This window comes from Felis catus, chromosome B2, assembly GCF_018350175.1.
Source record: "Felis catus isolate Fca126 chromosome B2, F.catus_Fca126_mat1.0, whole genome shotgun sequence".
In the NCBI taxonomy this organism is placed as follows: Eukaryota; Metazoa; Chordata; class Mammalia; order Carnivora; family Felidae; genus Felis; species Felis catus.
The window spans coordinates 124,455,227-124,466,867 of record NC_058372.1 but is presented as its reverse complement, the minus strand read 5'-3'; the positions used below and the strand labels follow the sequence as shown (position 1 = coordinate 124,466,867).

The following is an 11,641-nucleotide window of genomic DNA, read 5'->3' as shown; positions in this document are numbered from 1 at the left end:
ATTTTTGAGAGAGACAGAGTGTGAGCAGGGGAAGGGCAGAGAGAGGGGGAGACACAGAATCCCAAGCAGGCTCCAGGCTCCGAGCTGTCAGCACAGAGCCTGATGCGGGGCTCAGAACTCACAAACCGTGAGATCATGACCTGAGCTGAAGTTGGATGCTTAACAGACTGAGCCACCCGGGGGCCCCGTTTTCAATCTTATCTCAGAGACACAGAGTGAGTGCAAGCCCTGCGATCATGACCTGAGCCAAAATCAAGAGTCGGATGTTCAACCAACTGAGCCACCGGGGCACCACTCAACTTTTTTTATTGAACATGTTTCAGATCACAACTAAATGCTGGTCATCAGAAGTATGCTTCTCTTCTTTCAAATGGAATTTATTGCATAAGAGATGTCTATTTTATATAGAACTCTAGAGTAAATATTAGAAATATTTACCTCTTACCAGTAGAGGCTGGTACCGTGGATATTCTAATAGGAGGGCTAGAAGGAGTCCTCCAGTTGGTTTTGTTAAATGAGCTGAAAAAGAAATTTAATTTCTTTTTGGCAAAAAACCAATAAATCATCAGTGCAAGCAAATACCTTTGGAAAAATAATTGCCTGAGATTTTGAAATTTTATATCCATAATAATTTCAAAGCCAGAAACCTAGCTTGTCTCGTATCAAAAATCACAACCTAAAAGGTGCAAAAGAATTTGATTTTCGTTCTCAGCTGAAGGTCACCTCTCTAGGCTTGAGAGCCGAACTGTTCCACACAGGATACCTCTTTAGCATTTTTATTGATAATAGCTAGAGGGGATAACATCCAAATGACATAAATTCAAGTCAAAAAGGGCCAACATGATTGTGATACAGCGAAGAAGGGTCAAGCAATAAGACACTTCCTGGACCCTCATAGAAATACCCACCCTCCAGAGCTGTGACTGCTTCTCATGTTTCTAGAAGACTCTCCCCTATTACCTGTGTATCTAGATAAAGCTTCAAGCATTAAAAGGCACCTTGGAAATCAGCTCAAATCACCATAGTTCTCTCAGGTAGAGATACTAGACCTGCATTTTACATGTCGGTACGTTGGATATCTACGCTAAGCAATGGTACTTCCCTTTTTCCCTCATTCAGTTTCTTTGCAGGGTTCATTTTTTTGAATCAACCACACTTCATTATTTCTATCAAGCAACTTGAAAGGACTGTTGTAGCCTGCGGTATAGTAAACCTTCTCATTGAAAACTTTTCCTTCTTCCCTCAACATGCTTGCTAATGTCAAAAGCTGTTCTTGATTCTTTTGAGCACTAGAGAATCCATCGAAAGACCTGCGAAGGAGAAAGCAAATAACCACGAATGAGGCTCATGCTGACATAAAGGTCAGTCTGAAGAGGCGAGCAGAAGCCGGTACTATTAAGTGCTGCTCCCAAGCTCCCCCCGCCCCCTCCCCCGCCGCCCCCCAGCATTCTCCTCTGGTGTCCATTCTCGAAGTGGCCTCACTGAGGAGACCCCGGAGGAGGCATGTGTCCCATCTGCTGGCAGGCAGATTTGGGACTTTCACCATTTCGTGCTCTAACTCTTGCTTTTCAGACTAAGGAGCGTACAGGTGACCTGGGAAACTTGCTAAAATGCTGATTCAGAAAGTCTGGGGTGGGGCCCGGGCAACCGTGTTCCTAACAAGCTCCCAATAATGCTGATGAGGCTGGTCAGTGGTGACAATGAAAACCCCTTAGAAGATTCCCTTTCAGACTTTCAGTTTGCTGTGGAATATTTCCCCTTTATTCCTCTCCTGGGGTAAAGGGTAGGCTCTACATTACAGATGAGTATGATACAGTTTCGAATGTAAGAATTTATAGAGGAACATTTAGGCAGCTCTTTATATCTAGCCCGAGAAGAGATTTAACAGAGACAGGATCAATATGCTTGGGAACACTGAGGATACGACTGACCCAGGAGTAAGGGATAGCCTCTGAGTTGGGTCTGGAATGGATGGAGTTGGCTGGAATGGATGGTCTTGCTGGGTAGAAACAGGGAAAATGGAGAAGGATAAGAAAATGAACAGAAGTTCAAAAACACAAAGCATGTTCATAGTGAGCCACAGAATGAGCTCTGAAAGGTGAGTCAGAGCCAGAAAGAAGAGACTTGTATGTCATCCCAAGGCCTTCAGAGATTATTTGAAGGATGGTGAGCAGAAAAGTAACTTGATAGGATCTGGGAAAGACAGATGGAAAATAGACTGGAGGGAAGGAGCCAGTTAGGCGGTTGCTATGGGGATGGGGAAGAAAAGACAGGCAGAAGATTTAAATAAAAAGTGGGGAAAGAGAATAAAAGTTTAAGTATAGATTTTAAAGTATACAAACAAAAATGTCCTGAGGCTAAATTATGATGGTACATAGACCCAGCTGAGTTGCCGACATGTAAACACGATGAATTCGATTTTGAAGGTTAAGAATGGGAAACACAGGGGCGCCTGGGTGGCGCAGTCGGTTAAGCGTCCGACTTCAGCCAGGTCACGATCTCGCGGTCCGTGAGTTCGAGCCCCGCGTCGGGCTCTGGGCTGATGGCTCAGAGCCTGGAGCCTGTTTCCGATTCTGTGTTTCCCTCTCTCTCTGCCCCTCCCCCGTTCATGCTCTGTCTCTCTCTGTCCCAAAAATAAATAAACGTTAAAAAAAAAAAAAAAAAAGAATGGGAAACACAGAAAATAAAACATATTCCCATTATGCCTTCTGTAGCATAGGTTTTATTGTCAATGTGCCAATGGAACGATTGGTCCTACCATTCTTCAGCTAAGATGTAAGCTCTCAAGGGTACAAACCATGTCTATTTCATTCAACAATGTTCATCAGACACCTAGTATCTTTCAAATCCTCACTGAATGGTGTAGGAATTGATGTATGTACATGTACACGAAATAAAACATTGAAGATAAACTGATAACACGGTTCTAATTTTCAGAATGTTGACTGATAATTATAACTCTGAACCACGTGTTGAGAAATATTTTGCTTCCTACATTCAATATTTCCTTAACCAAGAGCCAACTTTTAGTATGCTCTGCTGAAAGGGAACGGACTTTCGGATCCCATTTCTTCCTTGAAGTCAAGTTTTGAGCCCCCTACTTAGAAATCATCTTTTGTTTTCTGAAGACACATTGTTCTACAGTGATCCATCCACAGCTTTACTCAGTACACAAACATCTGATTCCCTTCCCACGCACCTGCCCTTGCCAGGAGCTGCAGGGGATGAACATGTACCATGCTGCTGTGTTCTTGAGAAAGTTACAGTCTGTACATAGATCATTATAACTGAGAATAATAGGAGAACAGACTGGCTGGCTGACGGGAGAAACTGAGGAAGGCATCACAGATGAGGTACTATTTGATACAAGTCCTGAAGGGGAAAAGTGGATGCTCCAGGAAGAGGGGAAAGAGGAAGCCAGAGCTAGTAGGAAGACGATGTGTCTGTTTCAAGTATTTAACAGACATCAACTGATGTAATCGTCATGGCAACCCTATGAGACAGGCAGGCACTGTGACTATACACATCTTACAAAAGAAGAGCTTTAGGCAAAGAACATGTGAGTAAACCTGCCTGAGGTCACAGGTAAAGAGATGTGGCAGATCCCGGCCACGGCAATCAGACAACAAAAAGAAATTAAAATATATGCAAACTGGCAGGGAAGAAGTAAAACTTACACTCTTTGCAGATGACAGGATACTATAGATAGAAAACCCGAAAGACTCCACCAAAACACTGCTAGAACGGATATAGGAATTCAGCAAAGTCGCAGGATATACAATCGACGTACAGAAATCAGTTGCATTTCTACACACCAATAATGAAGCAGAAGAAAGAGAAATTAAGGAATCAATCCCATTTACAACTGTGCCCGAAACAATACGATACCCAGGAATAAACCTAACCAAAGATATGAAAGACCTGTACTCTGAAAACTAAAAAATACCGATGAAAGAAACAGAGAAGACACAAAGAAATTGAAAGACATTCCATGCTCATGGACCGGAAGAAGAAATATTGTTAAAATGTCAATACTACCCAAAGCAATCTACACATGCGATGCAATCTCTATCAAAGTACCAATGACATCTGTCGCAGAGCCGGATCAAACAATCCTAAAATTTGTATGGAACCACAAAAGACCCTGAATAGCCACAGCAACCTTGAAAAAGAAAAAGCAGGGACGCCTGGGTGGCTCAGTCTGTTGAGCGTCCGACTTCGGCTCAGGTCACGATCTCGCGGTCCGTGAGTTCGAGCCCCACGTCGGGCTCTAGGCTGATGGCTCGGAGCCTGGAGCCTGCTTCCGATTCTGTGTCTCCCTCTCTCTCTGCCCCTCCCCTGTTCATGCTCTGTCTCTCTCTGTCTCAAAAATAAATAAATGTTAAAAAAAAAAATTAAAAAAAAAAAAAGAAAAAGAAAAAGCAAAGCTGGAGGAATCACAATTCCAGACTTCAAGTTATACTACAAAGCCGTAGTGATCAAAACAGTATGGTACTGGCACAGAAACAGACACATAGATCAGTGGAACAGAATAAAAAACCCAGAAAGGAACTCACATTTATATGGTTAATTAGTCTTTGACAAAGAAGGAACAAATATCTAATGGAATATTGGACTGTGTCTTCAACAAATGGTGTTGGAAAACTGGACAGCAACATGCAAAAAAATGAAACTGGACCACTCTGTTTCACCATGCACAAAAATAAATTCAGAGTGGGTTAAAGACCTAAATGTGAGACCTGAGGCCATAAAATCCTAGAAGAGAACACAGGCAGTCACTTCTTTGACATCACCTACAGCAACTTCTTTCTAGGTATGTCTCCTACGGCAAGGGAAATAAAAGCAAAAACAAGCTATAGGGATTATGTCAAAATAAAAAAACTTCTGCACAGCGAAGGAAACAATCAACAAAACTAAGAGGCAACCTATGGAATGGGAGAAGGTATTTTCATATAAGATATCTGATAAAGGGTTAGTATCCAAATTATATAAAGCACTTATAAAACCCAACACCCCCAAAACCAAACAATCCAATTAAAAAATGGGCAGAAAACACGCACAGAGCCCCACACTGGGCTCTTCACTGACAGCATGGAGCCTGCTTGGATTCTCTCTCCTCCTCTCTCTGCCCCTCCCCAACTCACGTGGTCTCTCTCTTGCTCTCTCTCAAAATAAATAAATAAACATTAAAAAAAAAGAAAGAAAGAAAACACCAATAGACATTTCTCCAAAAAAGATATACAGATGGCCAATAGACACATGAAAAGATGCTCAACATCACTTAGCAGGGAAATGCAAATCAAAACTACAATGAGATATCACTTCACACCTGTCAGAGTGGCTAAAATCAACAACACAAGAAACAACGGGTGTTGGCAAGGATGTGGAGAAAGGGGGACCCTCTTGCACTGCTGGTGGGAATGCAAACTGGTTCAGCCACTCTGGAAAACAGTATGGAGGTCCCTCAAAAAGTTAAAAAAGAACTACCCTACGATCCAACAACTGCACTACTAGGTATTTATTTACCCAAAGAATACAAAAATACTAGTTTGAAGGGATAAATGCACCCTGATGTTTATAGCAGCATTATCTACAACAGCCAAAGCATGGAAACAGCCCAGCGTCCAGTGGCCATCAATTGGTGAATGGATAAAGAAGACGTGGTATATACATAATATGTGGTGTATATATACATACACACACACACACACACACACAAATATATAATGGAATATTACTCAGGCATAAAAAAGAATGAAATCTTGCCATTTGCAACAACATGGATGGAGCTAGAGAATATAATGCTAAATGAAATAAGGCAGAGAAAAACAAATACTATATGATTTCACTTATATGTAGAATTTAAGAAACAAAACATATGAGCAAAGGCACACACACACACACACAAACCCAACAAGAAGCAAACCAAAAAAACAAACTCTTACCAATAGAGAACAAACTGATGGTTTGGAGGTGGGTGGGGGGATGGGTTAAATAGGTGACTGGGACTAAGAAGGGCACTTGCTATGACGAGCACGGGGTCAAGTGTAGAAGTGCTGAATCACTGTATCATACACCTGAAACTAACATTACACTGTACGTTAACTAACTGGAACTTAAATCAGAACTTAAAAAGACAGAGAGAGAGATGGAAGAAATGGCCTGCTCAGTGAAGGGTGGGAAGGTCAGGGGAACATAACCAGTGGGGAGACGGGGTTGGGTCGCATGATAAAAGACATCGTGAACAACCCGAACTTCACCCTGAAGCAAGTAGAAAGCCACAGAGATTTTTAGTGAAGCCCCAGGTTGGGGTTTATTGCTTTGCTGTTGCTGTAGTAAGGAAGATCAAGGACTCCAGTATGGAGCAGCACAGGAAGAGAACGGCGGGCAGGTTGCTCCCAACAGCCGGGAGGCTGCTGAGGCGGAACACACGAGATCTGAGATGAATAAACATCCGAGCATCTGCGGGGGATCGGGCACCGTGCCAAGCACTAGGGTACACGAAGATGACTTGGGTGTGGTTCCCGTAAGATGAGGTCCTGAGGAAGTCCCAGGGATGGAGAGAAGGGAACAGAATCATGGATCATTTCCAAGGAGAATGGACCAGATCTGGCAATCAGTTGTCAGGGAAGAGTGTGCTGCTGGTGGCCGTGGAGACCTCTGCTGGGGAGGCTGTCTGGCTGATGCGGCCCTTTTCTTTTTTTTTCTTTTTTTTTTTTTATAGCTCTTTGTTTATTTTATTTTTTCAATATATGAAATTTATTGTCAAATGAGGCCCTTTTCTGAGACAGCCACTAGAAGATCACTGCCCCTATAAACTGGCAATTGGGGGAAGGCCCATTTTTAGAGCTGTTGAGTTTAATCCCCACCCCCTTCACATGGAAATGTCCAACAAGTAGAGAAATCAGGGCTAGAGACAATAGGAGAGTCACGGGACACAGGGAGTTAGAGCTTGGTAAACAGATCACCCAGAGTAAGTCTGTTCGGACATGAGGGTCAATGTGGAGCATTCTTGGGTGAGAGAGAGGAACAGGGTGAGAGAGAGGGACAGGTGAGAGAGAGGAACAGGACGAAACGAATGGCCAGAGAGTGACGTTCTCAGACTTAACAGGCTGTGTAAGTATCCAGAGAATAGATTAGTCAATATACAAAGTCAATATACGATACACAAAGGCTTCAGGGGTCACACGGGCAAGGACTGCCATCATGTGACAAATGCAAGGGCACTGCCAAGGGTGGCAAGGGCAGTTTCAAGGAGATGGTGCGGTCTCTTCCAGACGGTGGTGTTCTGAGGAGTACATGGGAAACAGACAGAGAAACAGATGCTTTTAGCAGGTTGGTGGTGACAAGAGGGACAGAACGGAATAAAGGGACTCCCATATGAGACTGTTATCACATTCCGTGTGTGCTTTTAAATTTCAACAGAGAGAATTGAAGGAATGCGTCAAACAGGTACTGCAAGTCTGAAACGGTACATAGGAAGCACTCAACTAACAGAGGCAGTAACTGCAGGAAGCGGGTACCATCCCTTGGGCCGGAGAACGCAGGGAAGACTCTGGGGCTCTCAGAACCTCGAAGCCGGGAGGAGGGGTACCGTGCACCATGTGTTAGGATTTTCGTACCGGTTTACCTTGATGGCAGGTAAGGGCAGTCTTGTGCTTTGAGAATGATGTGCATCGCGTCTTATTTGCGGAAGGTCTGTGACACAGACTCTTCATGACACGAAGTGATTATACCTTGCAAGAGACCCTTAGTAACATAAAACTAACCCAGCAGGAAAACCCCACAAAATGCATCAGACCTCTTTTTTGTGCAAGGGCAAAAAGCCTACTGAAATTGCATAGGAGCTAAACTGAGTGCAGCCAAGGAAAACTGGCAGTCCGCAGGGCTCTAAATTATCTACCACTTACCGGACGAACACGGTCATTTCTGCTCTGTCTTCAATGAAGACATCTGACTCTGAAGGCCTGGGTGGATCAGGTTGCTGTTCGGAGGGGATGTACAGGGAAACGGTAATGGTAGACTCGCTAAAAGGGCCTGAACCGGGCTCCACGTAGCTTGTCACTGGAGCGGTCATCTTTATTTTCATCTCTGGGCCATAAAATAATGAGTTGAAATACCATGAAAGGACCGTGAAAGCAGATTTAGTATCTGCATGGCTACTTCTAAAGACTGAATCTATTAATTTCTTTGATCTGAGTTTCCTGACTTACCTTATGCTACCGACATAAAATTTACCTTTAAGATAATTTGCATCTTTAAAAAATAAGGGCAAGGGGCACCTGTGTGGCTCAGTCGGTTAAGTGTCAAACTCCTGAGTTCAGCTCAGGTCATGACCTCACAGTTTGTGAGTTTGAGCCCCTGTCAGGCTCTGCACTATGTGCAGTCTGGGATTCTCTCTCTCTCTCTCTCTCTCTCTGCCCCTCCCCCACTCATGCTCACTCATGCACTCTCTCTCAAAATAATAATAATAAAAAAGGGGAAATGATTCAATTATCCACTGGCCACATTAAGCACTTTCTGTACGATTAATATTTTTGGTTAATACATTCTAGTTTTAGGGATAGAAAGGAAAATTAGAGATCATAGAGTCCAGTCTATTGGTCACGTTTTACAATTCAGAAACTGAGATCCCGTAGACTAAGTGAACTGGTAAAATTATAAATAGCACCAGAGCCAGAACCAGATGTCTGGAGACCCTGGATCTTGTGTTCTTTGTACCTTCCTACCTCCTGATGACTCTTACCATAGCAGTCACCAAATTATCTGGAAGCATTCGCCATGAAAAGGACTTTACCTACACAGAGGCCCAGTTCATCCGGCAGAAACAGACAAGAACAGAGGTTGAAAAGCACTACCCAGTACTACCCTCCTCTAGACTCTGCTAAGGGCCCCGAGCAGAGTCCCTGTCTTCACACTTTAAGTCTTTCATGATCTCATTATTTTTCTATTCTAAAGTATATTTCTTTAGTAAGCTAAAACGCAAGAATAAGCCTGGGCACTCAGCCACTATATTATATATAATATATATAATATATAAATATATATATTATAAGGTAAATTGTCTTCACCTTTCTCATTTTTGCCTTGAATGTAGCTGTTCAGCTTCGTAAAACCAGTTTGGATGGCTGAATCCCAGTCCATAGACTCAACGGAAGTGCTGACCCATTTGGCTGGTCCATAATGTCGGATCTCGTAACTTCCGGGCTAAAATAGAACAGAGGAAACTTGGGAAGCAATTCTAAAAAGGCAGGACGTGAGAGGCAACTGAACAGGTGACTTGGTCTCGGGTCCACCAGGATTGCCCTTGATCTCGGGACCTGCGCCCCGCTGGGATGGGCGTCTGGTTCTGGTTCCTTAGAACCGGGCAGGGCCCCTCCCCTGAGGCTCCCATCCTTGGATTTGAGCCGCTGGAGGCCTCGGCCCCACACGCAGGGGTGGGGGAGTCGGTCGGCTCTATTCTCGTTGAGACCGAGCATCTGTTACGTCCCCTGGGCCTGGAGGATCCCACTGCGGATAATTCGTTTTTCTTTTTTAACCTCAAGAGAAGTGAAGATGTAGCCACAGATTACGGCTAACCGACCGAATTTCCCCATCTGGGCAGCATTTCCCCATCTGGGGGCCCAGACGACTTCAAAAATTGTACTTTTTACTTAAATCTGTGGGACCCGCCGGCCCCACCGCAAATCAGCCGGCGCGCTCTGGCCCGCACCCTCCGCGCCCGTGGGAGGCGCCTACCTGGGGGCCCGCGTCCTCCGGGGCCGTCCAGCCCGGCGTCTCCACGGCCTGGGCCGCCGCGCGCTCGGCTGTCGCGGGGTCCGGCTCCAGCACCTCGGCCATGGGCGGCGCTGACGCTCCGGGGAGACAGGCTGGCGAGCGGGGCCAGGAAGGGGCCGCGCCGGGGCCGCTCCGGGCCGCCCCGCTGCGTGTGCGCGCCGCGCCCGCCTGCCCCGGCCTCCGAGTCCCCGCCCCCGCGCTGCCCCGCGCCCCGGTCACCGCGTCGACGCGCGTCCCTCCTCCCCTGGGTGCCGGGGACCCGCGTCCGCGGGAGCCGCCCCGGCCTGGGCCGGGAGGGGGCGCTGCGTCCGCGGGAGCCCGGATTCCCACCCGAGCTGCTCCTGCCGGGGCCGCGCCCCCCTTGTCGGATTCCCTCCGCAGGGGTGAGGGCCGGGGTCCGGATTGCAGGGTCCGCTTAGGCCCGGCTTCCTTTCGGACTCCCTCCCTCGCCCTTGCTTTTTAAATTAACAGGCGCGCCAAGGTGTCCACTGTGGGAGCGGGGCGGTGGAGGACAAAGCAACTGGCTTTCGGGGTTTCTGGTGTAACCGGTTCGGGAAGGTCTCCGCGGCTCCACCCGCGCTGGGAGCCGGTTCTGCAGACCTGGCTGCTCCCAGGGAGCGGCGGGAGCGCCGGCCAGCACCCTAGATGCACTCCGCGCAGGCGGGAGGGAGCCTGCCCTCCCAGGGCGACGGTGGGCTGGCGCCTGCCGGCTCCAACCTCGCCTGTGTCTGCTGGCACCCCGTGGGCCCAGGGCTCCATGCGCGAGTTGGAAAGGGGCCCGGCCAGGGGCGTGAGGCCCTCCCTACTCACACCTAGACGGTGTCCAAGGTGCCAGCCAGCCATCAGGGTCCCTAGCAGGAGGAGGCAGATGGCGCCCCAGTCGTGCCTGGAGACGATCTTCAAGTGTCCTTGTTTACTGACCTTTCCTTGAAATGACCCCCAAACCTCTAAGTCGTTCCAACTAGAACTTTCAGGCTGGGGAGAGGGAGGTGAAAGGGGGACAGAGAAATGGGCGGGGGGGGGGGGCGGGTACAGCCACAGGACTCTAGTGCCTTTAAAACAAACGTTTTGTTAGATTCATTATTTTTTTCTAAGAGATTTATTGAGATGGAAATCACATACTATAAAATCCACCCGTTTAATGCGTACCATTCAGTGGTTTTTAGTATATTTACAGTTATGCAACCATCACTACAATCAACCTTAGAGCATTGTTATCACCTCTCCCCATCCCCCAAACCCCAAATTCTTTAGCTGTCACTCCCCAGTGCCCCATCCCCAGCCCTAGGCAACTACTAATCTGTCCTCTCTCTCTGTAGGTTTGCCTTTTCTGGCCTTTCAAATAAAGGAAATAGTGCTTCGTCTTAATCTGTGAGGCCGCCGTAACAAGACACCACAGACTGGTGGCTTATAAACAACAGAAACTTCTTTCTCACTGTTCTGGAGGCTGGAAGTCACAGATCAGGACGCCAGAGAGTTACCTGAGGCCCTTCTGGTGGCAGACTGCTGCTGGTGTCCTCACAAGGTGGAAGGAGCAAGGCAGCTTTCTCCGGCCTCTTTTTTTTTTTTTTTTTTTAATTTTTTTTCAACGTTTTTTAATTTATTTTTGGGACAGAGAGAGACAGAGCATGAACGGGGGAGGGGCAGAGAGAGAGGGAGACACAGAATCGGAAACAGGCTCCAGGCTCTGAGCCATCAGCCCAGAGCCCGACGCGGGGCTCGAACTCACCGACTGCGCCACCCAGGCGCCCCTCTCTGGCCTCTTTTATAAGGACACTAACCCCGTTCATGAAGGGTCTGCTCTCCTGACCTAATCACCTCCCAAAGGCCCCACCTCCTAATACCATCACACTGAGCATTTGGT

The 11,641-nt window shown here is 46.8% G+C and overlaps 1 protein-coding gene across 2 annotated transcripts; it reads right to left on the bottom strand.

Moving 5' to 3' along the window:
* Window positions 1-760: 760 nt before the first annotated feature.
* HEBP2 (heme binding protein 2) lies at window positions 761-10,738 on the bottom strand. 2 transcript variants are annotated; one of them, XM_023254442.2, is made up of 4 exons: window positions 10,588-10,738; window positions 9,072-9,207; window positions 7,911-8,091; window positions 761-1,310 (listed from the first exon to the last, which is right to left on the bottom strand). In XM_023254442.2, the coding sequence occupies exons 1-4, from the start codon at window positions 10,618-10,620 to the stop codon at window positions 1,112-1,114; spliced, it is 549 nt and encodes a 182-aa protein (XP_023110210.2). In that variant the 5' UTR covers window positions 10,621-10,738; the 3' UTR covers window positions 761-1,111. The 2 variants fall into 2 exon arrangements, with proteins under 2 accessions (XP_023110210.2, XP_023110211.1); XM_023254443.2 differs by lacking the exon at window positions 10,588-10,738 and adding an exon at window positions 9,739-9,956.
* Between the last annotated feature and the right edge of the window lie 903 nt (window positions 10,739-11,641).